The sequence below is a fragment of the Ammospiza caudacuta genome, chromosome 9 (assembly GCF_027887145.1).
Source record: "Ammospiza caudacuta isolate bAmmCau1 chromosome 9, bAmmCau1.pri, whole genome shotgun sequence".
NCBI classification, from domain to species: Eukaryota; Metazoa; Chordata; class Aves; order Passeriformes; family Passerellidae; genus Ammospiza; species Ammospiza caudacuta.
This window is the reverse complement of record NC_080601.1, coordinates 23179821-23206449: the sequence shown is the minus strand read 5'-3', so window position 1 is coordinate 23206449 and position 26629 is coordinate 23179821. Positions and strand designations below refer to the sequence as shown.

At 39.2% G+C, this 26629-nt stretch overlaps 1 protein-coding gene across 2 annotated transcripts in view; it reads right to left on the bottom strand.

Annotated features, from left to right (window-relative positions):
• Positions 1–15728: 15728 nt before the first annotated feature.
• The window catches only part of MYOF (myoferlin), a 61548-nt gene continuing 50647 nt past the window's right edge, over positions 15729–26629 (bottom strand). For both annotated transcript variants that reach the window (XM_058810787.1, XM_058810788.1), the window contains 16 exons: positions 26511–26522; positions 25597–25695; positions 24846–24971; positions 23954–24109; positions 23756–23847; positions 22652–22822; positions 21990–22138; positions 21628–21767; positions 21257–21345; positions 21068–21163; positions 20334–20475; positions 19922–20021; positions 18847–19040; positions 17517–17626; positions 17058–17205; positions 15729–16647 (listed from right to left, as the gene is read on the bottom strand). In XM_058810787.1, coding sequence (XP_058666770.1) covers positions 16612–16647; positions 17058–17205; positions 17517–17626; positions 18847–19040; positions 19922–20021; positions 20334–20475; positions 21068–21163; positions 21257–21345; positions 21628–21767; positions 21990–22138; positions 22652–22822; positions 23756–23847; positions 23954–24109; positions 24846–24971; positions 25597–25695; positions 26511–26522 — 1860 coding nt within the window. In that variant the 3' untranslated portion in view covers positions 15729–16611. The remainder of the gene's footprint in view (positions 16648–17057; positions 17206–17516; positions 17627–18846; positions 19041–19921; positions 20022–20333; positions 20476–21067; positions 21164–21256; positions 21346–21627; positions 21768–21989; positions 22139–22651; positions 22823–23755; positions 23848–23953; positions 24110–24845; positions 24972–25596; positions 25696–26510; positions 26523–26629) is intronic.

The following is a 26629-nucleotide window of genomic DNA, read 5'->3' as shown; positions in this document are numbered from 1 at the left end:
CAGGAGGAGTACATCACAATTCCACTTCCTCTCAGCTGCCTGCAAGATTAAACATTCTGCTGAATGTCTCATGCAGAGAAATCATGAAGATTTTGGTCCTGCTATTAATTGCTGCTGTTTTGTGATCAATCTTCAGCTCATGTAAATTCCTGCTGGGTAAAAAAAACCCAAAGACAAAACCTGGAGAAAATTCTGTTAATAGCTTTGGTTGTCAGTCTACTCTTGTGTCAGTCATCTGTTCAAGTCTTCTTAGTTCATTTTTGGTGAAGGTAAGTCCAAGTGCTCTGCTTTTGGGGTAGATGCATTTCTGTCCCAGAACAGCACTTTCTGCTTCTCAGGTGTACCCAGTTCTGTGGTTCTCAGCAGCATCACATCACAATCCTTGGCCTGTGAGAGAGGACTCCGCTCAGTACTGAGCATATCCAGCAACCACCAGGCTTCTCTGGACACCAATGTAAAAGCACCTCTGGATACTCCAATTTCACCCCTGTTATTCGCTGTTTTCACTGTTCATTCCCTCAGAAGTGTGTCCATTGCATCCACTGCCACTGCTTAATGTCATCCATGTGTCTGTAATCTTCTCAACTTCTGGATGAGGAACTCCTACAGAGGAAAAGCACAAAGGCAGATGAAGACTCATTTCTGTCTCCCACTTAAGGAGAAAGCTGAGCTCACCCATAACCTTTGGGATATTTCTCTGTAGTCCATTAGCTGTTAGGGCAATGCTTCCACCTAACAAAGCTTTTATGGTTCAAGGCAACATCTTGTGATTTATTTTGTCCTCTTGTCACCTCACTATGGAACTAGACAGTGAAATGTATCAGCTTTCCACTGGGGAGACTGGCTTTTTGTTTGGTTATCTGCTCAGCTAGAAGTATCTATGAAATCTGAACTGTTAACATAAAGATGCAAATTTTTTAGTTGCCTTTGGTAAGTGATCATTTCTCTTGGACTGGTGTGATTGGATGATTACAGGACCTTTGGATGTTCATTGAGCACCAGCTCATTGGTCATCAGTGCTTTCCAAACCTCACTCACTGAAACCAAGGATACCATGGTGGAGTTTCAGAGAGCTCCAGCTAATTTCAGAATCTCTCGTGGACTGTTCTAAAAAGAGCAGCTCTTAGATCTGTCAATTATCTTGTCATTTACATTTAAGTTTTTGTTTCTCTAAGAGCAGTTAAAATTTACCAAATTTTGGAGGTTCCATTCAACAACATCAAAATACATCAGACAAAAATTTCTGGACATTGAGTAGGACAGTGCTTTTCAATTGGAAGAGATTTATAAATTAATTTGAAATCACTTTATCTGCTCTTGAAACAGAGCCATGCCATTTTCAACAAAGGGCACGAAGGATATGCACTCAGTGGAGCTGTAAGGAGAGTAGAAGAATGAAGAATTGTGCAGTGGAACAGATATATTTGCCTCTCTGAATGCCCTGGAATGCCCATTTAATGGCCTAAGTGATCAGGAGTATTGCTGTGCCTGTTGTAGCTGAGTGTAGGGTTCCATGGCTTACAGCACCCTGGATTGCCCTGTGTGTTCTCTTGCCTATCCAGGCTGACAGTAAACTATTTCAGTGACTGGTACAACTTGCAGACAGTCTATTACCTTCTGTCTCACTCCTCAGTGTCTCGGATTAATTTCATAGATAAAAGAACCTGTGTCCTTTAAATCTTCCTTCAGTCATTTAAGTTAAAAATGAAGTGTCAGATGTGGCTTTTAATTTCCTGCCTATTTTCTTTTAGGTCAGGTCTTTTGGCATTATTTAATCCAGGTCATTTGATGTTATTTAATCAGTGTGATATTTTAATGCAGCTGTTTACATTTGACTATTGCTCTGGCATGTTTAGAAACACACAACATGCCTGCAGTATGGAAAGAAAATTGCTAAAAAATGAGAAGAACAAGGAACAAAATACTTATTTTTCTTATTTTTTAAAAACCAAAACCTGGTTATCTTAATAGCCTAGGATGGACTTTGTAAAAAGATGACAAAGATAGTATTTTTTTGGAAGATGCTCTTTAAATATGGCTCATGCAGATGAGAAGTAGTTTAAAATGTGAGGGATAGTATTAATTTAAGGAACTTCTTCATATTTTGAGATTTTAAAAACATAAATGCAAGAAATTATCCACAGTAATTTGTTAATAGTAAAAAAGAAAAAAAACATCTGTACCAAACCAAACTATTAGGATAAAGCCTATACAGAATTTAAATAGCTGCTTTCAAAGCTAGCAATGAAGTATGCCTCTTGATTCATTCATGGCCTCTTTTTAGGGAACTTAGATTTCCCTGTGGTCATATTGGATTGACTCAGGAAAACATAGAGGGGTCTAAACATCTCAGAGGGAGGTCTTCTGCTGCCTGATGCAGGGGCTGCTCATGCAGTAATGCAGGTCATGTTCTTTTCAAAGAGAGTCAGAGCAAAACCACCCCTCCATGACCAAAACCAAACTCTAAGACACCTTAAGTGTATTGGCCTTTCAGTGCTTTCTTTGTTCTGGAACTGCACCATCTGCCTCATGCTACACTGGGATTCCCATGAAGTGTTTATTTCTGTAGTATCTGAAAGTTTGGGCTATAGCATAGGTGTTAAAAGCACATTTTGCCATTTTTAAATTTTTTTTTTTGTTTTGTCCATTCTGCTGTTTTCTGTAGCGACTCTTATTTTCTAGTTGATTCCTGTTATTACTGGGGATTTGACTGCTCACACATGGTTTGTTGTTTCTTGTGTAACCCTTTCATAAGCCATTATGCACTTTTACGAGTTTCTCCATTTCATTTGAGCTTTCTTCTGGTTTTTTTGCACTTGTATACCTACATTTCTTTCAGCTGTTAAACAAAATTAGTCTCTATTCTGCTTCAAACTGCTTGTCACAGGCCTTTGGAGGAACCAATTCCCAGCACATAGGCCTCTGCTGAAAATGCTGATTAGACTGCTGGAGATCTTGCTATGCCAGGGCCACTGGGTATCTCTGTTGTGACCACTAAAGATAAGCCTAAAGTGAGAATGAAAACCTTGCTGTCCTTACTCCTTCTGGTCTGCTCTGTCCCTGCTTGTCCCAGGGTGTTGCAGCCTGGAACCTCTTTCACCTGACTGCAAGAACAGTAACAGTGTGGCTTGTGCACACTGTGCAGTGGAAGGAGCAGTGTAAACAGAAATTACGTGCAAAAGGGCTTAGAACTCAGAAGTCCTTAAAAACCCCCACTTCCTAAGATTTTGAATCAAAGAAGAGATTTCTCAGACATCTGACTTTACTAGCAGTAAGAAAAATTTGGTATAAGCCAAGATTTCTGGCCCAAATTTCAGAACAGCAGGTTTTCTGCTCCAGAAAGGTGCAGGTTTTGCCTTGTTGTTGATCCTTGACAGAAATCAAGTGTTAAGCACCCCTCACTTTGAGACATCAAGTGATGTTGGCTCTGTTCCAGCAAAGGCAATATTCCAGGGAAACATAGCATAGCTGAGCAAGTCAGCTGTCTAAAAATGGCTATGTTAGAAAGGAAGAAAGAGTGAGAATAGAGAATGTCTTCTCAAATTTAAAAAAGTGTTATTTTAATAGTTCTTCTGACTCCCCCCTAAAAGTGGCCTCAGCTGTTTCTACATTGGCTCCCAAGGATATTGTCCTTCCACTGGAGATGGTTTGTTTTAAAAAAAGGTGACTTAAAAAAAAAAAAAAGGCAGAAAGAAAAATAAGGTGCTCTAGTTAATATAAAAAGAAAATACAAGCAAGGCAAAATATTTATTCAGCATATTATCAACATTTTATTCAATCTGAAACTCATTCCCTCCAAAGCTTATATCAGAGAAATATAACAGCAACAGTTAGTTTACAAATTGGTAGTTTAGAAAGATTTGAAATTCAACTTAATTTAGTGCTGATTTTGAAGTAATTGTTGTGTTAGGAGATCAGATGGAAGAATACAAATTTATCTGTGTCTGAACCAAAAATTCCTGCACAAATTGTCATTTGTTTTTCTGGAATGTGACTCCTGGGCTAATAACTTCCATGGAGCTGAAACATTCTCCTCTATGGCTTCAGTGCAGTTTATCACTGTCTTTCCTCACTCCACATACAAAAGTTATTTCCATGGAAGAACAGTATTTCCTAGTATCACAATGGTGGTTTTAATCCTGTTTTTCTTCCCCAATACAGCTACATATTTCTAATGACTTGGCACTACCTATTAGCTTAGGTGGTTTTGTTTTCAAATTTATTTTCACGGAATTTCAGTAAGTCCAGGTTTCTTCTATGCATTTCTGGAATTAAGAACACAAATTAATTAAATCTTGCTCAAATGAAAGACCTCTAAAGAAATTGTACTCAGCTGTAGCTCTCTCTGCTTTGCTAAGATTGATGAATTTTAGTGCTCAAAAGGCCAAATCTATGTTCCTCACAAACAGGAAGCCCACAGGTGGGTGCCTTTGTCAGACAGGATAACAGAGTCTGGTGAAAAAGCTTTGATGTGTGCAGTGACCAGGTCAGATGTAGTATGTGATAGTAAAGCTTCATTGGATAAGTGAGAACTCTAATATGTGTCTATATATGTTGTTTTCCAGACACCCTGAAGCATCTCTGGTTCATACAAAGACCCCCCTATATGAATTGCTCTTCCCCCCTCCCCAGTTGTGTTAGGTTTTGGGGAGGGGGGGTTGAAGTTAAATACGTGAAAGTACTTTGGGATTTTTTTATTTGCTTGGGTTTTGGCATTTCTCTCTTTTAATTTTGAAGGGGTTTAAAAAAGGTTTAGCCTCTGAAACATTTTGTTTCTCCTGACACATTCTAAAAATTATCAGCCTTTGAAAAAACAAAATTCTAACTAAAACCTAGAGTTCTCCCATAAGATGATGACAGAATCTGGAAATCTGTTATTTTTATAACTTGTGATAACAGAAGTGTTGGAAAATTAATACTCTTGCAAATACAGTCCAGGATTTGAAAATTAAACAAAATACTAAAAATTACCAAAACAAAAAAAGCCATGAGAGCACCACTTTTACATACTGGGTTCTGTCTTTTAATATCTATCTACTCAAACCTCTACCTTAGAAGGGATTTGAAAACATTATTACTTTATGATTTCTTTCTCCTGCTGTATTTGTATCTTTTTTATGCTGCCTCATGTTGGTAGTACTCGAATTTGATGATTTTAAGGAACCTTGCAAGCCGCTCAGTTCAGCTTTTCAACCTGTGGGTGCAGAAAAATTAGAAAAGTCATGTCAAAGCATTAAAATCTTGAATGCTTATGTCAGGTAGCTCTGGATTCCATGACTACTTCCATCTCATTTAACCCTAATACCAAGCTCACTCAATAGGACAGAAAAAACAGTCCATTGCAAGAGCCATCAGGTTATAAACAGGGAAAGTGTGTTACCTCTCCCTGCCTTTCCCATTGCTGTTTGAATGCTCCCCCTTGTGCTCCCAGTTAATGTTTTAGTAGAGATTCCCACTCCTGTTGCACTAAGGATATCTTGTTTAGCATCAGCCAGTGTGAACAGCTCTGGAGTTGTGTGTCTGCACAGTTCAGTTTAACTCAGTACAAGGACAGGGCTCTGGTTCCTACATCAGGATCCTCATGATACTCGTCAGGGGCTGTTGCTTTCTCAGTGGTTTGTTTATTTGGGTATGGCACAGATTTGACTAGAGCAGGGAGTTTTTCTTCTTCAAGTGCACTTTTCAGGCAATGGCTGTGCAATTGTTACATTGAAATATCAGAGAAAGCTTCTTTTAGTAGATTAAACCTGGGACCAGAATTTAATTAATTTGGCTACTGGGGATTGTGACCAGTTTGACAACGGTGAGCCAATAATTTTATCATTGTGTGCTTGATGCTTACCTAATTAAACCTGTTCACATGCACTGAAGCTGGATATTTTTACACATCAGAGCCAAGAGTAAGAGTGTTTCACTAGAATGCTGGATGGCTTAGTCTGATGTGACATTTATCTTCACTCATCAGAAGTGCAATCAGTGGGGAGTTACCCAGATCTTTGTCCGTGAAGATAAATGTCAAATATTATCTATCTCCGTTCTCATATGGTGTCTATCACCATGGGATCTGAATGCCTTCCAAAGCAGTGATGTACACAAATTAGATCTAAACCAGTCAGCAAATGATCATCACAGAGATGTCGCTGACAATTTTCTGGCAGTGCCTCTTTGCATCGAATCTTTCCTGTTTCCTTTCATTCTGTATCAGACAGTGAGAGATAAGCTTGTTTAATTACTGGGGGGAGAGGGAGGGGGAATCACGAAAGATAGATTGGACAGTATGATGGAATACTCAACTCATAATAAATTCTTTCTTTCACCTTCCTTTGAGTTTTCCTTTCTGCCCAGGAGGCTAAAGACACATTCTCTGTTCTAAAGTCAGTCTTGGAATAAGCAGTGCCAACAAGGCCAGGTGTAATTTAAAAATATTTATGCATTGTCAGCTCTGGAATTAATCTTTCTTAATTGAATTGACATGAACTCATGTCTGCAGGTAATGTAAACTGTCAAACACTCTGCCAGTGACAGCATGTTGGTCAGGGTGGTGAAGTTAATGAGAGATCTAAATTATGATGGAATATCTCAGTATTGGCTTTGGAGCCTGATGTTTATAAATGCATTAGTAACATCACATTAGCTACAGGCTACAGACTCTGGAGTTCAGAAGGGCTAATTACTTGTTTGCAGTTTCTGAAAGAACCGGGGATGAGTTATTTGCACCTCAGAAACATTTTAGTAGTAGATTTGCTGCAGTGAAATTTCTTTCCCTTAAAATACATATCATGGAAATTTTAAGCCAAATATATTTCTCTATAGGTAGTATAGTGCTCTTAGTGTCTGGAAATACTGTTTTAAAATGCAGGTATCAAACTACTTATTGCTGCTGTCTAGGAGGGTTTTACCCATTTCCACCGACAGTGAGATCATGCCTGCCGTTAGCTGTTAGCAAAGCACGTGGCACAATCTAACAATGATGCTTTTCTTTCATGGCAAAATGGAATAACTGTTAGCTTTCTAAAATGCAGAGAGTGCAGGGTGGGTCCTGTGGGACAGAAATCATAGATAAGGTTTGTGTAGAAGGAACAAAATTAGCAGATGAGCCTTTGCTTGCCATAGGCAACTGTTGATGAGATTTTCCCAGGGTGCTTAGTGAGGCATCACGAGTTGTGCCTGACAAGCTGGGGTGAGGCTGCAGACTAATTTTACTGAAGAGAGGTAGGAGGTGATGAATCCAGTCTGAATGTTCCATCTTCAGAGATGAGCACTGCTTATGTGCCATAAGTACTTGAAAGTATAAAACTGCTTTTGGCACTAATTAGAGTTCAGACCCTTTTAGCGCACGCCGGCTGGGCTCAAACAAGGATGCTGATTGCATTTTAAACAGCAAGGCTTTTATCTTGAGGTAGGTGGGTGATAAGAGAATACCTGACTGATAATAATGAGTCCAGTGATCCATTCTTCCAAACTAAAGGAACTGGGCTTGCAGATGGAGCCCTGGGGACAAAAAGCTAAAATAACTAAATATCAGTTTGATATTGGGACAGTCTCTCTGTGGGTTTGAGCTCAGGACAAAACCAAAAGGATCCTGAGAGTCCTTTCAGGCCTTTCACAGGCAGAATTCTGAATTGATAAAAAGTCCCTTTCCAAATTCAACAGATGCCTAAGTAGGAGAACTAAAGAACACAGTTTAGCTCTTCTCTTGCAAATTTTCAAGAGGCAAGGTAATTCATTGCAAAAGAAGGTCTCCTAAAATTTTACTGGCTTTGGGTTGTGTGGGATGAAATTATTTTCTGAAAATTTTGAGTTAAGTTCATAATTCAGGTTTCATAAATTTTGATAGATATTACACAAGAATGTGTATTTAGCTGTCCTTTATTATGAAGGTGACCCTTCCAGTCTTCATGTCAGAGGACAGAGAAGTGAAGGAAGAATTCCTGTAGTAAGTGAACTGAAGCACACAGAGTTTGAAGCAACCTTGCTTGTTGTAAACATCAGCTAGCACAGTAAAAGTAACACCTACTGATAACTTTGAAACATATTTAAGATATTTCTCACCTGGTGTAGCACTGCTTTCTGTAAATCGTTTACACAATGGAAGCACAGGATTGTTTGACACATTTGGAGAAAATGCTGATTAAATTTAGCCGCACAGCTCTTTGTTCTCAGCTATCACTGTTATTCTCTGCATCATGCTATCACTGTTATTCTCTGCATTCAATACAAGAGAATTGTTGTTCCAAGACTGTGCAGGGAAGTGGAGGCTCTGTGGATTAACAGAGCTGCCTGGGAGCTGAGGTGCTGAGACAAGCCTGGTCATGAGGGGACCTGGTCAGGTCATTCTTCCACTCTGATGTTTTAACTGCGTTGTGTGGGACCTGCTAACTCCTCTTACCCTGACAGTGCCTGCCCTTAACATCCTCAGGAGTAATGATGTCCTCCTTAAATCTTTTCTGCCTAGCTTTATGTGTGGTTAGAAATTTTGTTCTGTGAAATAAATGGGGGGAAAAGGAGGAAATTAGTAACGCTTTTTACAAATGCTAATTTCATTTTATTTTTTCTGGTAGCATAAGGGCAACATTGTTTATGAATGTTCTTCTTACAAATGCATGTTAGTCAAATTCTTCCTTTCCCTGAAGTCCTCTCTAAACCACACATCCTTCCTTCAGCTGTTTAGTGATTTTGTCCTATGCCAAATAATTTATTTTAATGGGGTAATTCTGACTTATGAAGTAAGACAAATGAGTTTAGAATTGAGTTTTGTTTGAAATTCACCATTTTGCTTTAAAATCAATTAAAAACTGTCATCTTTGTCAGACATATATCTTGCAGAGGCATGTACTTACCTAAAGGAACTAAGAAATACAAGTGGGGTAAAATTAAGTAACTTTGTTATGCACAAAAAGTAAACAGAAGTTCATTGGTCTTGACATTTCAGCCGAGGTGTTGTTCATTACACAGACACAGGGTCTGTTACAGCCTGGCCTGTGTCTCTGAGGGCTTGTCACAGCTCCAGCATTGCCCTGAGCTTGTTTAGATGTCAGTGCTGTTACCACAGGCAATTCTGGTACCTTTCTCCTGCTTTTCACTGGAGCTGCTGTTCATGGCAAAACCAAAAAGTGTGTGTGTGTTTTCACAGACAGGCAACAGATTTTTTTCTTTTCTCCTGATTTAAAAAAAAAAATTGTTGGGTTCAGATTAAAAAAAACAAACCAAACCACCCCCCCCCCCCCAAAAAAAAAAAAAAAAAAACAGAGGTGAAATTTGGTATTTCCAGTTTCCAAACTGGAAACTCAGCTTTTGAGCCAGTAGTGGCATGCTGCAGAGGATATGTATAATAGAGTGGAAGTTTCACGGTGCAGGTGGCCACACGCTGAACAACTGCTGTGGGAAGGTGTTTCAGGGCTGCCTCAGCATCTGTAGTGCCTGACCTCTGCTAAGGTAAGGCTGATTTGGAGGCTGCCTGAACTGAAGGCATTTCCCCCATGCTCCAAAAGCGACCAGGAGCAGAGCAGTCCCTAACCTGGCACTGACAGCAGAACTCCCGTGATGTGGCAGGCTGGCCTGGCTTTTGCTGTGCAGGAGAGATTTGGGGGTTCAATCCATTCTCTCCCCTCCCTATTGCCCTGAGCATAGTTTGTTTTCAGGGTCTTTTGCTAGTTGGAAGCACCAGAGCTAAGGTTCGCTTTCATTGCTTTGGGGGATTTCCATTCCCTTTTCCTTTAATTTTCTCCTCCCTGTTAATTGCATAAGAGAAGCTAAGAATGTTAACTGAACAGATAATTCTGGGTTCATGTATATGAGCAAGAAGAATCGAGATTTGCATGAAAATAGCTATCCTCAGGTTAGACCTTTGCATTTGGAAATAAGCTCTTTTCAGGTCTATTTTCCCCCCATTGTTATGTGTTTTATTTAATGTGAATGGTGGATGTTTGGGGAGGGACAGACGTTTGTTTGACTATTCAGATGCATTGGCAGGGTTTAAGTTGGCACAGCATGGATCAGAGCAGGATGAGTGGAGACATCTTTTTTCTATTTAAAAACACACCCACATATACTTGTGCAACTGAAGTAAAAGTAAATCCTTTCTCAGAACTGATTGCTTTTAGTGCTTTTACCTGTCTACTTTGTGTGTGTGTGTTTAAGCTCACAGCTTAGTAGGACTATCCTATTTTGTTTCAGGATATTTCAAGGCAAGAAATAACAAAAACTTGGAATAAATCCTCTGTAACAAAGTCCCTGTATGGCAACACTAGAAGATCTTGCTAGGTGTTCCAGTTCCTGTCTTTCTTGCATAAATAATTGTCTCTGGAGTTTGGTTTTTTTTTTCTTTTTTAAACTTTCTTAATATTCTAACAGTAGCAGTTAATCATATATAATGCATGCAGGTTCAAGAATGTGTAGATTTGGGGCTAGACTGCTCTGACGTGGGCAGGATTAGTTTTAAAAGTTGAATTGACTGCCTCCTCCTCTAAACCAAGAGCTCCTCAGCTTAGAAAGCAGTCACTGAAATGGATCTCCTCTGCCAGGCCAGGGAGTGTCAGGGCTGCTGGGCAGGAGCTCAGGGCTGGTCCCAGAGGTGCTGAGGCTGGAGTTGCCTTTGGAGCTGCTGTGTGACTGCACAGGAGGTGTTGGGCTGGAGAGAAGGTGCTGATTAACTGTGCTATCACTTCTCAGCCAGGGAGTTATCTCAGTTAAAACAAAAGCTTTGTGTTTCTGGGAGTAAAAGAGCAGAATCATATAAAAATACTTCTGCAATCTTTCTCCCCTTGAAAACATGGAAAAGAGAGTGTTAGGAAATCTGTAGTTTGCTGTAGAAGGCTGGTGCTCTTCTCCAAGGTAGATGATGTCTAATGCTTTGCTGCTAACTGGAACCTTGGTTGTTTTAGTGCATGTTAATGTGTCTTTTACATTTAGGGTAAGTGCTGGCCTTCTTATGCACTGTTTATCTCAGCTGGTAAGTTGTCCTCTTTGCAGTGTCCATCCTCATCTTTGGTACATATGTGAGCTGGTGGCTAAGTAGATTTTTGTTTCCTTGATTTAATATTTTATTTAGTTTTATTTTCTTTATAATATTTGTCCTCCTGTGAGCAAATAAATTCTTCTGGGGGCCTCTTCTCTGCTGCTGATGTATTCTTGTCTCCCTGAGTTTGCCTGCAGTCCTGAAATGGAGTCTTGTGGCAAAGGAACTTGCTGACGACTCAGTTTGAGAATATTTTGTTTGATGACTACATCAGCTTAAGATATCCTTCTCAAGGCCATAACCCATGATTTCTTTCAACACTCCATAGTACTATGGCTGGAAGCAAATAAGAGGATTGTCTCACACTAAACAAAAACTCAGAAAGGGTGTAGGAAGGTTGGTACTTTCTTTTTGTTTTGATTTTGTTAGTCTAAAGCATGGTAGAGAATGGGAATAGATACCTGCAGTTAGTCATGCCACCAGTGCCAATGCGTTGTGAAGCCATGGCCCAGCTGGAATGGTGACTCTGAGGCTGGCCCATGATCAGCCTTCATGGTATTTGCTCTCATAACCTGAATAGTAAGCAGTATGCAGTTAAGGCTAGAAAACTTGGGAATTCAACAGGGAAGGACATCTTTCACAGATTGTGGGTGCACAATCCTCCTCTCAGAAGCACCATGCTATCTGTCTTAGAGTGGAACACTGTTCTGGGGATTCCAGTGAGGATGGGATGCAGTGAAGTTTCAGAGCTAGCTTATTTCATAACGTTGTCCTAATATGTAAATGCAGGGAGGCATGGTAGGCTTTCTCTGTCCTTATTAAACTAAATAAGATGCTCTGTCAATGTTCCAGCAGTCACCTAAAATCTGCACTAAAATATCTCCTTTAATATTTTGTATATTTTTTGGCTTTTAGTTTGAAGGTTTTGAGAGGGGAGAAGGAGTCTTCGTGTGTGCATGTGCATGTTTTTAATATATTCCTGAAGAAATGCCTCTCTAAAGTGCCTGCTTTAGACACTTGTTATTTTCTTGTTGCTCTGCCAATTTCCAGGCTAGTGCTGATGTCTCAAGCTTTTCTTGTACAGGAAAAGCCTACTTGCTTGCTTTTGATTCTTTTCATTATCCACATTTGAATCTTTATTAATTTATAACGTGCCTTTTTTTGAGACCTGTAGCAAAATAAAGTACATGGTTTAAACATAAGAAGATTATGATTGATAGAACTTTGTTAACATGTCCTAGGTTTATTAATTGTTTCCTGTTTGATGATGCATCTAACTCCATTTATTTTCCTAACTGCTGTTTTATAGAGAGCAGTGACACAACCCAACAGACACACAGCTGTGTGAAGAGGCACTACTGGGAGTTCAGGTGCTTAGGTGCAAATCTGTAACTGTTCCATTACTGCCTAACAGCACTTCAGGTTTGTATAAACTCTCCAGTCTCTCCTGCTTCTGCACCTTTTCCTTTCTGGAAGTATGTGTGTGTTTTTACAGCCAACCAGCTTGGCACTGAACCTGCATCATGGCCAAAATGAATCTGGTGCTGGGCTGCTCCTGTTGCTCCGCGCTGCTGTCCCTGCTGCACCGTGCTGCGGTCACTGCTGCACCGTGCTGCGGTCACTGCTGCACTGTGCTGCGGTCAGTGCCCAGCAGTGCTGCTGTCCCCGCTGCACCGTGCTGCGGTCACTGCTGCACTGTGCTGCGGTCACTGCTGCACTGTGCTGCGGTCACTGCTGCACTGTGCTGCGGTCACTGCTGCACCGTGCTGCGGTCACTGCTGCACTGCGCTGCGGTCACTGCCCAGCAGTGCTGCTGTCCCCGCTGCACTGTGCTGCGGTCACTGCTGCACTGTGCTGCGGTCAGTGCCCAGCAGTGCTGCTGTCCCCGCTGCACCGTGCTGCGGTCACTGCCCAGCAGTGCTGCTCTCCCCGCTGCACTGTGCTGCTGTGCTGCGGTCACTGCCCAGCAGTGCTGCTGTGGCAGCCCCAAAGCAGCGGCGAGGAGGGGTTTGTTCTGCAGACCCCAGGTGCGTGCTGGCACCCTGCTCAGCCCGGTGCCGTGTGACACTGCAGGCTCGGTGTCGCTCATTGACCACTCTGGGTAGCTCCGAAATGCAGCGAGCACCTTTCCCTCCTGTGCTGTCACTCCGGGATCCCTGTGGGTGCCTGGCAGTCCCACTGCTCGTTCGGGGTGTTTGGTCCCTCCTGCTGTGTTCTCGATGCCCCGGTGCTGTTTGCCACAAGTCCTGACTCCTTGTAGGTCTGGGAAAGGAACGGAACTGTCTTGGAGTCTTTTTCAGCACCTGCAATGCGTTCAGATTTTTTGCAGGCTTCAGGAAAGTTTTTTTCCCCCACAGTGTTCCTCATCTAGCACTTATCACTGAATGCAATCTCTAGCCACAGCAAAGGTTACAAGGGAAATAAATTTTTCAAAAAATAACTTTGTGGTTAGAGCATGGTCAGACTCGACAGATAAAATGTGTGGGTTGTTTTTTTTTTTTTTTTTGCACATAAATTTTTAAAGAAGTTGGTACTTTTCCATTAAAGAATTGTCTTTCTAATCCATGTCCCTGTCTGTAAACGTGACATGGCAGCTCTGAGCAATGGCAAGTACTGTGTAAAAAGCTGTATGGTATTTACTAGCTGAGCTAGCCCTGAATGCTACCATTTCACACTTCAGTACTGCCCTCGGGTTGCTCAATAGATGCTTAAGCATGTAGGGGCAGGGAGAGGATACAACAGCGCAGAGGTCAGTAAAGCCAGCCTTGGAGTCACTTTGTATGTAATAGGTAGGTCCCAAAGGTGCTTCGAGCTGTGTTTTGCAAATACACTTAGAAGTAATGGACTTGATGGGACTGCTTTCCCTTGATGACTAAATGTATCTTGTTCATCTCCATCTGTGAGACGTGTTTAGGGTAGCGATAAAACAGAAGTATGGGAAGGCCACTGTGAACACACGAGACTTGGGATGTCATCTTGTGGTTGTTCAAAGAAATGCAAGAACAGCTTGTAAGTATGCCTGAGTTTACTGTCTTTTTACACTGAGCTGGTATAGGTGCAAGTTTCTCCAAATATTTTATCTTGAATTACACGATGGCTCTTTGTAAAGTACATGACAGTATCTGTTAACTTCCTTACAGCCCATTCCAGTAGTCAGGGTTTGGGGTGACAACAGCAAGCAGTGACAGGAATGCTTGGATACTTGAGTGCATCAAAGATGCAGCCACTGGTGTCTGAACCTGTGTGATGGCAGAGGCAGCAGGACTCTGACATCTTGCTGCCAGTTACCCATTTTTTGTTAGAAGCACTTTCAGTTTAGCTTTAGCCTTTCCCTGGCTGTTCCAGCTGGCTGGAAAAACAAACTCATAGGAGGAGGAATTCCCTGGATTAAGTAATTTCCTGTAATAAGGAGGAGTAGTATCAGGAAAATCTACATTCTGCCCTCTTTTCTGTGGCCTCACAGGCCATTTGCCTCAGCTGCTGGTAACTGGAGTGGTTCGGATCTGGACTGGCCAAAGTGAACATCCCAGTCATCAGTGAATGGTGAGAGCAGCACCAAATTGTTACCAACACAGGGCTAAACCTTTGGTAACTGCTCCAGCTAGACAAAAACCTGTTGCATGTTGGAGTCATGCACAGCAGCTGCACCAGGGATTACAGATTTGACTAGCATTGTATGTAAATACAAATGATCACCTTTTCTTTCTTGTGAAGATGTGCTGTCTTTTGTTTGTTACTGGGGCAGGCTGGCAGACGGGATGGCTTCTCAGACTTTTCAGTTATGTTTTTAATAGCACTGCCTAATTGAAGTGAAACGATCAAGCCTATGCATGCTTGAACAAAAAGGCATCTGGAAGAGGGTGAACTCCACTCAGAAGGGCAGTACCTGCCACTCTTCAAATGCTCTGTGAACAGGCTTGCTTGGATCTCTGCTCTTCACGCCCTTTGAAGTGAAATGCTTTCTAATTACAACCCTTAGAAGCAGCACACTTTCTTGTCTTGCATGAAAATAAGTTTGCTGTGATTTTTACTGTTTGTCAGATTTACGGCATTGATTGAGACAGATTTTAATAGTGGATGATCAAACATTAGCTCATGCAAATTGCTGGTTATTTCTGGAGAGCTATTTCATCATTAGTGGAGGGACAATCCATCTGGATAGTGATTAGTTCCAGCTATAAACTTTCATTCAAGGGTCAAGATGCTTGAGAGTTTCTTGACAACAAAAAACTAAGGGTGGTGTTATGTTTTCCACAGGGTGACTGCTGCTTGCTCCACTCGAGCCACTGGAACTTGACATGATGGAAGCTATTTAATATTACACCTTTACCCTAATTCCTCCAACAGAATAAGGTAACTTATTTTGCCCAACCAGTACGTGCTTATTATTTTAGAGTTCTGTGTTTTAAGAAGGTGTTAAGTATGTCACTAAATACAATCACAGAAGTTTTTGAAGAATAATTTTTGTAGTTATTGTTGACATATTTTTAAAGGCAGCTGAAGTCTTTATCCAGTCAAAAATGTGACTATCACACCAAATGCTGATTTCAGGTTTGCTGCAGAGTTCCTTTACTTCAAGGACCAGGGGATGTTCAGAGGCACTTCTGTGTCAGCCCTCCATAAAGGTGAGAATCACAGACTATAACCTGGTTTTTAGTGCAGTTTATATTTTATTCTGCCTTGGGAGAGGAGATTGATGCAAAATGAGATACTTCCATGTGCAGATCAGATTTCAAACAAGGGTTGATTCTAGGTCATGTATCCTCCTGTGTTTTGATTCATGGTCATCTCTAAATACAAGGAGTATAGTGAAACTAGTGAACAGATTTTTTTATTAATTTCCTAGCTAATTAATAAGTTAATGAGAACTTTGTGCAGAGGTATTTCCTTATTCACAGTGCAGATAACAGTAAAATACCTTAAATTCCAGGTCTGTGACATTATATCCTCTGATAGACACTACACAAGTCCTAATACATTGTAGTTTTGTAACAGTTGAAGAAAACTGGAAACTTGTGTTTTACTTGTGGATAAGTTTATTTAAAAATTTTTAATTATACTAAAAAAACAATGTATAATTCATTTCTATGTTTATTAACTTGTCAGGATACCTGTATAGTGTTGTCAAGTCTACAGCATGGCAAATACGAATTTTAAGCAGCATGATGATGAAAATGAAAACTTTGGAATTAGGAACAGTGTATGACCCTTTGGTTGCACTATGATGTTTCTTTGGTAGACATAATTGTAAGTAGTGATTGTTTTCCTTTAATTTAAAATGCAGAGTTTCAAAGTGTGCCCTTTTGAGAAAAGGATTCTCAAAAGAAAGTATCTGTTAGAAACCAGAGATAGCAGTAGCAGGCAGCTCTTCTGAGTCATTTTTATGAAAAATCCACTTTAAAAGCAAAGTCAAACTTTACCATGTAGAGATACCACTGAAGTAAAAAAAATGGGGGTTGTGGGTTATTCCTTGTTTTAAAAACCACCTTCCATGACCTCTTGAACCTTGGCTAACCTTATTGAAAGTCGTAATTATCTATTTTACCGTTCTAAATACAAGCAAATACAAAGGATGGAGAGCCTTGCTGATTTTGGTCCACAGCCTGGGGCGAAATTTCAGCACTATTTAAAAAGATGAGGTAAAAAATTCTTCCTTAAATTGGTTTCACGATCTTCATTGACAAATAATTCTGTTGGGGGAGAAGGAAGGAAACAAGAGAGGTAAAATTACGTGCACAAAAGACTTCAGTGTAGTTTTGAAAAAGACATTTTAAATATTAAAATCAAAATGTATTTAGGGCATGTAATTTGAGTTAAAGTTTTTTCAGACTAATGTAGACTCTAGGCCAACTATTAGCTATTTTAATTGTGTAGGTTATTAACTCTTCTAAAGCAGTTCCTTGTTCCATCTTTAGCTAATAGGTTATTTTTTTAATTGTTTCTCAATAAATACCAGTTGAATTTTTTTCACAGCTCTAAGGATATAATCCCTATCTCCTGCTAAAACAGAGGTGATAGACTCTGTCTGAGTCAGGAGTGTATCCTGTTGATGACTGCTGTCTAACCTCATCCCAGAGCTGAGGAACAGAACCATTCTTACCGGCAGGGAGTAGAGGAGCACAGCCACGAACAGCAGGAGAATCAGCAGGATGATGAGGCCGAGGAAGAGCCATTTAAACCTGCGCCACACAATGAATTTCATGGTCTTGCAGGGATTTGTGAACCAAAGGAAGGAAGTGTCTGGCCGGCTGCATTTTGAAAGAAGTAAGTATAATTTATACTCTAAAAATTAAGCATGAGATTATAACACTTCAAAACATGCTGGTCTGAGGTTGAAGAAAACAGACAGTTTTGAAATGCAAGATAGCAGTTGCAGTAGACGTGTGCCATTAGTACTGAAACCATCCTGCATTTTATCCTAATGTTTGCAGGAGGAAACAAGATTGGCTTTTATAAATGGAGCTTTGCAAAGGATAACTGATGACTAATATATTACTGCATGCATCAGAGTAACTAGATACTGGGTATTTCTAAAGCTAGTGGGATAAAAGTGTCTTACTTTGGTAGATCTAGTTTGGGGTTCATGTTGGGTTCATCTCTTCCTTTACCAGCTGGCCTCTCCTCAGCTTCTTTTTCATTGACAACTTCCAGTGTCATTTCAACTTTACCCTTCAGAAAAAAAGTGGCATGAGACAAGCATCTTATTGAAATTGCACTAATGGGACTTGCTTGGTACTTAGACAGAATAGCTGGGATCAGCTCATGGTGTACATCTGTGTTTCCAGTTTCCTCCTCAAAACACACTGATTTCTGTACTGCGACAGGTCACAGCATGGTATCAGGAAAAGACACATGGAAAAAAACCAAATCACTGGACATAAAATTGTCCTGCTAGTTCATCTATAGTTCTAAGCCATAATTTTTTTTTCCAATTCAGCAAAACAAAAACAGTTCTCCTCTTCTTCCAAGAGCAGCCTAAGGACTGCATATTTTCCAAATGACCATGCATCTAATTTTTCATATTGCATATTCATATTTTCATATTGTAAATGTTTCTGAATATTTTTCCTCATTTATTAAATTCCAGTAATAAAGTTTTAAGGCAAAAATATTAGAAAGAAGAAGACACCTTTGAAAGGCTTAATATTCTGCAAATTATAAATACACGTTTATATTCTCTGTAGAACAAGTTTGAATGCTTTGGGTCTTCTGATGGCATACATAATCACAAAGTTAGTCTGGGTTCTCAGTACAGAGATTTTGTTTGCTGTATACAAAAATCCTTTGGATTTAAACATTTTCCTTTAGTCTTTAATGCATTTGGGATGTCTCTAATGTTCTTCTGAGCAATAATGTGATAAATTAATGAATCACACAATCATTTTGGTTGGAAAAGACTTCTAATATCACCAAGTCCACCTTGTCAGCTAGGCTATGGCACTAAGTGCCACATCCAGTCCTCTCCTGAACACCTCCAGGGATGGTGATTGCACCACCTCCCATTGAGCAGCCATTCCAATGCTCAACACCCTTTTCTGTGAAGAAATTTTTCTTCATGTCCAAGCCAAATCTCCCCTGGCACAGCTTGATTCATTCACATGATTTCATCAGCTGCTTTGGCAAGATAGCATAACTGGCACCACAGTCTTTCAGGTTAAACAAAGTTAGCAACAAATTACATAAATAAAGCATTAAACTCACATTTTAAAAGAAAAAATTGTTGCTGGACCAAATTCCTGAACTTGTGCATGGAATGTCCTATTTACCCCTCCTCTGTCTATCCACTGAAAGGTAACAGCTCAGTGGGCGACTCTTTACAGTCTTTCTTTGTCGTTTGAAAGGAAAGGTGAGCACATCTCAAATACTTTTAAAAGAAGCAATAACCTTACCGCTAAAATACGTGAGCCATCCTTTTCAACATAGCATGGCCACCATCCTTTCATGGATTTCTGTTCAAAGAGAGAGGCAGTCCTGGGAGCCTTCTGAGAACTGTCTTCCTTGTATTCTGGAATCATGTCTATACTACATTTCTCAGGGACTTTTGCTGGAATGATTGTTTTATGTAAATCAAGTTCCACAAAGCCTAGAAGGCGGATACAAAAACAAACACTTCATCACACAACCGTCCATACAGCACAGCAGCTCAGCATCAACCTTGCTGTCTCTAAACTTGCATGCACAGGAAATACAGGAAAGGCAATCAGCAAACATTATGTTCTTGTTTGTCTAAAGATGTTGTGAGGCAGGGAAGTGGAACACAATTTGTTTAAGCCCCTCTTGCTGGTGTTGATAAATTTGATTTAGCAAGCTCAACAAGAGCTTGCAAGATTGCTTGATTTTTTTAATAGAGGGTTTTTCCCTCCACAAATCTAAATGGAAGATACCCAAATACAGCAATATAATAAGTAATTTCTGACAATTAAATGCATAATTTAGCAAACTTTAATAATGGTTATAAATCAACTACTTGTTTTCAGGTTTTGAGGCCTGTATAGTTTGTATGTAAGCTAAAGACTTTGGAGCAGTCTTAATACAGGGCAGAGAATCCTGTGCAGAGCAGTATCTCTAGAAAAGGTAGGGATTAATAACAGTGTGAAGTAGGTTGCTTCAACCTCCTTTACATGCTATTGTCAATACTCTTATTTAGAACTGAAGTGCCCTTGTTTAAGTAATTTTATTTAAAGAAAGAAGCAAAGTAAATTTTCATGCATATTATTATTTCATGTGCCTTGTGAGAGGGTTTACCTGATTGAAAAGTATCTTGGTGTACCTGCTAAGATACCTGTAGGCCTTTACTGAGTGAATACTTATTCATTCAGTGAGCCTGTACTGTGAAGGAAAGCTGGAGTATATTTCCATGTTCAGTGTCTCACTGTAAATGTAATCCTTATATGATAATTTAAAATTGTTCACTCTGATATCCTGCTTTGAGAGAGCAGTAATTATTTTCATTCAAAATCTTACCCAGATAGTCATCCAAGGAGAACTTGTCATTATCCCATATTTGAATGATCAGTTTGGGTGGGATTCTGAATTCTGTCTTGTCAAGACTCCAAAAATGTTCCTAAAATTTTAAAAAACAAATACGAAACATCTTTAAAATTACTTATGGAAATCCAAAGCTGAAGTCTGCTAGTACTTGTGAATTCTGGGCTTGGTGGAAGTATTAAGAGATCTAATCTTGCCCTGCTAAAAGCAGACTGCTGTTGTTGCCAGTGTGTTGTTTCTGGCCTAAAGGCAAAATGAATCTGTTCACAACAGCAGTGTGAGAAAGTACATGGAGCTGAGCCAAATTGTCTCTTTCAATATGTAGGTACAAATTACCAGGCTAACTAGAATCTGTATTCTAAGAATTGACATCTTTAGGAATACTTACCTTCTTGGAAACTAAACAGAGTTGCTCTGCTGGGAGATAGTCAAAAGGAAAAACAAATCTCCAGTTGAAGTTCCCTTCGCCATCTAATGATCGGTAGTGAACATCAGTTTTCTGCTTATTTTCTTCATTACCAGGCATCCATCTGAAAATATGGAGAGACGTGTCTGGTGTTTGCAGTAGGATTACACTGTGGGATTGCCTGTTTGTACTGGAACTGTGTCATTGGGGGGTTGCAGACCAGCAGTAAGAATTGCTCACAGAGAGCTGGGGAGTTTTTCACGCCCCTTTGCAGTTTGGTTCCAATTTAGCAGCATAAATAGGAACATCTGAACTGAATTCCTGATCTAAGACCAGTGCTGTGGTCTTAGAACTCAGTGCTGAGTTGCTGAGTTCTTTTTTAGGGAGAAATTAGATCTGCCTGGTAATATATTTCTCTGATTTCTATTGCTTTTTTTTTATATTAAGATGAGGGAATGTAAAAATTAAGAATCCAAGCCACGCAGCACCAAAACTAACTGTGCCTTTTCAGTTGCTATCTGACTCGAGAGATGAAATTCTGGCATCTTACACCACACATTAACTGATTGTGCTTTATCTGATAACACTTCTGTAGTTCTCTGAGGTTAGCATTTGACTTGGCTGAACCAACTAATATTTGAAATCCATGGTCAAGGTATTCCCAGGACATTCTGAATATTATTCATTTTAGGTGTCACATGACAGAATGCTCTTACCCCTTCACATAAATGTCACTCATTTCTTCTCCTGTGATGCTCTTTTCATCCAGAAGGACATCTTTGGTGTTCCAGATGATCACACGCAGGATGTACCTAAGAGAGAGATTTGGGGTGAAAGGTTTGGATTGCTTTGTCAAGGCAGCCAGGGGGTGTGCAGGATGTGGGGATGGATGTGGGGATACTCACTTCTTGGCTTTTCGGGGTGTGATGTTGAATGGAGGGCCTGGTGGTCCTAAGCTTTTGGGGAAAACATCCACCCACATCTGCAGCTTTCCCTGGAGCAGTGCAGAAGATGGATGAGGGATTGTTTGTTGCATATAGGGTTGTCATGGCCCCTTAATTTTTCAGATAAGTTTTCTTGTTTCTACAGAAACTTTCTTTAAAAAGCTGCATTTTCTTATGTTTCTAGACTAACCTGCCTTACATTTTATACCAAGCAATAATGATTTGTAGCCCACTTCCCCCTCAGAAATACCACACCATTAACAACATGACATAAATTCTGGAATGCTCCATTTCTGCTTTCGAGAAACCACAACCAAGGCAGCTCACAGTACCTGGGAGATGTTGGGCTGGAAAGTGCTATATAAGGTTCTTGTTTCCACATGTTCAGGTACCAAACCCTGGGTTCTGAGGATATGAAGGGCTAACCTCTCTTCACCTGGACCAAGATGCTGATGCAAGATTTTGTTAGCTTCTGAAATAAAATAAATGGGAAAAAACCAGGGGCTTATGAACTGGAATTTGCATTTGAACTTAAAAATTATTAAAACCAGGTAGTTAAAATTGAGCATAAAAGTATATTCAACTTGGAGAAAAATCAAAGATGTATTTCTAGTATTCCGTAAATAACTGGAAAGTTTTCTATTTTATCAATGTGAATTTGAGACATACATGTAAAATAAGTGAACTAACTCACCAGCATCATCCAAAGTATAGTCTTGTCCCCCGTAGTTAATCTTTCTGCCACTCTCAGAGAAGACAGGAGGAGCATAGCCTTTAAACCTGGCTACATTTTGCAATAACTGGGTGGGTTTCAGTTGATCACGCCAGGTATTCACACCTGAACTTTTATAAAAGCAAAAGAAACATATCCTATAATTATTCACCATTCATGGCATTTACACATCATGTAAAATGTATTTATTAAGAAAGAGCAGCACTTGAACTGCCTAGATTGAGGGCTCTGGAGTTTGATACAGTGACATAATTTTGTATCAGCTCAATTACCTTCCAAGACAGTGTTTTTTCTCTAAGTATCAAAATAATTCAAACTCTCAGATGTTTTCATATTTACTTGCAACAGTAGGTCAGAAAATTCTGTTAAGTGTGAATTCTCTGGACAGAAATAACATACATTACTGGATTAAGAAAATGTCAAGATATTTGATGCCATGGTTTTCAGTGAAGGCTGTTCTGAAGATTTACAGTTTCACTTGGAATTTAGATGATAAACCAAGCACAACAAATGCCCTTGAGAAGCCACAGCATTGTTTTTTAACCATAGAATTAAGGGTTTTTTTTTGAGATTGGGTACTAGGTCTTACAGACTAAAATTTTCAACAGACAAAATTTACTTACATCCAGTACTGCTGGGGGATGCCACAGTGAGATCCATAACGAGAAAGGAATCTGTTTTCCAGATCAATGATGGTTTCACCCACTTTTTCATCACGAGTCAATGCATCATAATCATAGACTGAAATTTTCAGATCCTTTTCTTGAGGCAAGAAGCAGCTGAGTTCATACATTCTAAACATAAAAATTGCCCATTAAGGCTATTGTTCTTTTGAGAAATGCTTCTTATTTTTAAACTTAAAAATACAAATTGAAAAAAGCACTTACTAGTTTATTTTTGAGCAATAGCCTTTGGAAGGTATTAAAAGGATGCTTCCAGTGCTGATAAATCTAGCAACAGTTATCTTTCATGCTCCAATTTCTATTTGCACTAATAAATAATTTCATTTTTACTCCTCTGGATATTACCTCCTTCCTTTCTGCACAATGTATTAATTAGATGTTTTCAGCTTGAATTGGGAGTGAGGAAGGAAGGTACTTTGTGTCTGTAATCAAGTCTCCTTGCTGTCTATTTCTTTGCATAATCTGAACAATTGAAAACCTGTAGTACATCATTGCAAATTATGCTTTTCAAACCCTTTATAACCCTTCTAGTCTTCCTCTCTAGTCCTCCTAAGTTATCAAAATCCTCCTCCCACTCTAAACCAGACCTAGAATTTCATAGTAACTATGCAGATGATGTAACTTTTCATTCCTAGCTAGTATTTTTTAGTCATATATTTCAATGGTGTCACTAACACCAATGTACTGGGAATGCATGCTAAGCTGATTACTTGTAAGATCCATCTAGTTTTCAGAATTAAAACTTTTTCCATATTCTATAAGCATATTTTGTTATTCTTATATGCCTAACACAGGCTGGTTTAAGATATATACATTGTTTTACTTTGTGCAATTTACCCACATGACAAAATCTACGGATTAGCCAAACATCTGTGTTTCCCAATGATTTCAAAGGAAAACACCTTATGCAATTTTACTCACAATTAACTGTCAGTATATAACTATGAACAGAGCACTGAATATTTCAAGTAATGGTTTACCTTAAAAAAAAATAGGAAAACATTTTAAAATACAGTAAATTGAAAATACAAAAAAGTTTGTTACCTGCCAAAGATTGGGTTGAGGGTATTAGGCACGTAATGATCTCTGTCTTCAATTACCTTTTTACTTAGAGTTATTTTTATATAAGGATCACACTGTTTAAAATAAGAAAACAGAACGTGGTTAAGGGCCAGTTTTCAAGAGTAACTTGCTTTAAAGCGCAGCAGAGCAGCGAGCCGGCAGGCGGGGCAGGGAGCTCACCAGCCCGTTGCTGTCCTGCGGCTGGAGCTGCAGCGCCCGCACGATGTAGATGCGCACGATGCACTCCTGGGGGCCGCTGTCCGGCAGCTCCCGGAACTGCCGCGGCGGGGCCGCCGCTGCGGGGTCGGCGGGCAGCGCGTAGATCCTAAAGGAGCCCTGGAAAACAGCGTGAGGGCTGGAGAACGGGCACCCTGCTCAGTCTGCTTTCTCTTATTTAGCCTACACATACACACCCTGTTTTACATATATAGCCTGATCCACAGTGACCTAGAAGTCTGTGTTTTATTTTTGTGGGTTTTGGATGATAACACTAAAAAGACAAGGTTATATCCTTTGCCAGTTTAACTCAATTCAGCTGTTTTGATGTCAACACGATTGCTGAGTTTTGCTCCAGCTAAGAATATGTAACAAATACTTTGTATTTGTTTCTCTCTCCAAAAACATCATTTAAGGTTTGGAGATGTTTTGATTGGTTGGTTGGTTTTATCTACATTAGCATTATTTTAATCTATAAAAGTCACAGAAACAGTACAAAATACCTTTTCCAAAATCATTCTAAAAACGTGCTTTTTGGAATTTAAGTCCTGTTTCAGAGGTTATCTGGGAAGGTTTTGTTCCATGGTTACTGGGGAAGGTTACATTAGGAGGAATTATATTTATTTTCAATTAACATGAAGCACATCTAGTGTGAGCAATGTGTAGCTGTACTTTCCTTCCTGTACTTTCCCAAAAGATGGGTCTGTAGCTAAGTAGTTACCAGTATCTGTTGCCCCTACTAATGTACACATCTGTATTTAAGCTGAAATTCTTGCATGTAGATCTACTTAAATAATCACTAATGTACAAAAGAATGCAGTTAACATTTGTTTGTTGCCCATCATTTGAAATGTACCTTGAATTCCCCGACCACTGATGGATCATCACTCTCCTCAGATTTCCCTCTGTATAGTTTAAATGTATCACAGAAGTCTGTTAAGTTATTGAATTCAGGTACTTTTTCCAATTCACAGTCATACACCTTAAACACAGAAAAAATAAAAGTTTAGAAATTATGATATGTATATCAGCTCCACCATAATGGCACTGCAAAGTATTTTATGTTTGATGGAATATTTTAGGGAACCAAAGCTTTTGGAATTATTTTTATATCAAAGTGGGAGCAAATGCAATGTTTTGGAGAAGGTGTGACAAAGCTTCATTTAGGCTTGGTTAAAACCAGAGTAAGTAGCATGTCATAAGGTTTTTACTTTTTTGTTAGCTGTATTAGACAAGAAATGAAAGTAGTCTCACTTCAAATTTTAGCCAACAAACAGTAAAAGTACTGATTCTCTGTGCTCATACTTTCTTAATCTGTATGTTTATTTAGGATCTGCCTGGTGCCCAAAGATGTCAAGAGTAAAATTCCCTTGGACTGAAGGCAAGATTAAATTATTAATACATCTCTTAATAAGTGTAGGTAAGTAGAAGAGAAGCCAAGATATCTTCTTAAAACCTTCATTTAATCATATGAATAAGGAAAGAACCTTTATAGAAAATCATGTATAGTTAAATTTTGAAGAGCATTTAAAAATAAAAAAAGGACAGTTTTGATCAGGTCTTGGGCCTATAAACTCTGAAATATGTTATTTTATCCTAAGCATTACCTTTAAAGTGTCATATCCTTTTTTAATGTACTGTCCACATTTTTCATATTCTCCTATTGAAGCATAAAATTTGCTCCACCAATCAACAATTTCTTCCTCCTTAAAAGAAAAGCAAATAAAAAAAGCTTTTATTGGGAGATAAAGCCTCTCTCCTATCATACTGTACGGCAGAAATAATGAACAATTCAGCATATTAGCAAACAATATCCTCTAAAACTTATTATCAGTTAGGTAACAGTTAGGTAAAGATTTATCTGAAAGAAAATTGGAATATAATAATTAAGGCAGTTGCAGATATACCTCACTGTTAACCAAATGCATTTGAAAAGTAGTTGAGTCTTGCCCCTTAAAAATAGTACTTCAATAAGCCTCATGTCACCTAGATACTAGCAATCTATACACTCTACTAATCCAGTATTTCTGTGGGTTTTTTCTATTTTTATTTAAGTCTGATAATCACTGTTAATAAAGTGCTATTTTCTGTATTCACAGGGTTTGTACAATAAAATTATTTGCCTCTGAAAACAAATTCCCAATGGTAATAGATGGCATTCATTGTCTATGAATGAACAGAATGAAAATTATTCATCCACTGTGTAAATCAGATTTTTTTTAAAGATTGTTTAGACTTACAGAGAATCTTAAATATTATGTAGATCATTAATGGTGAGTATTTGTTGGGGCTGTTCTGGGTTTGTTGGGTTTTTTTTTATATATAGGGCATTCTATTTCAGTCTTGCATATTTTTCCTATATCTACCAGGTGACAAGTTCACTGTAGGTTTTATATCAAACACTTTCAGAGATTACTGTTGTCATCCACATGCTTAAATGCTAATTTGTAAGGAATATTGCTATACTGGTTTTCAATTGGAGAAAGCAATGTGTAGATTCTTTTGAAGTAGTATACATTACCTTTTCTGTGAGCTGCTCATGAGGATCAAGTCATAAAAAAAGAGCAAAATAAAAGCAATGGTAAGGATATGATTTGTAGAATTGTATACAGTTAAATAGGCTTTAAATGTTTAGTAGTT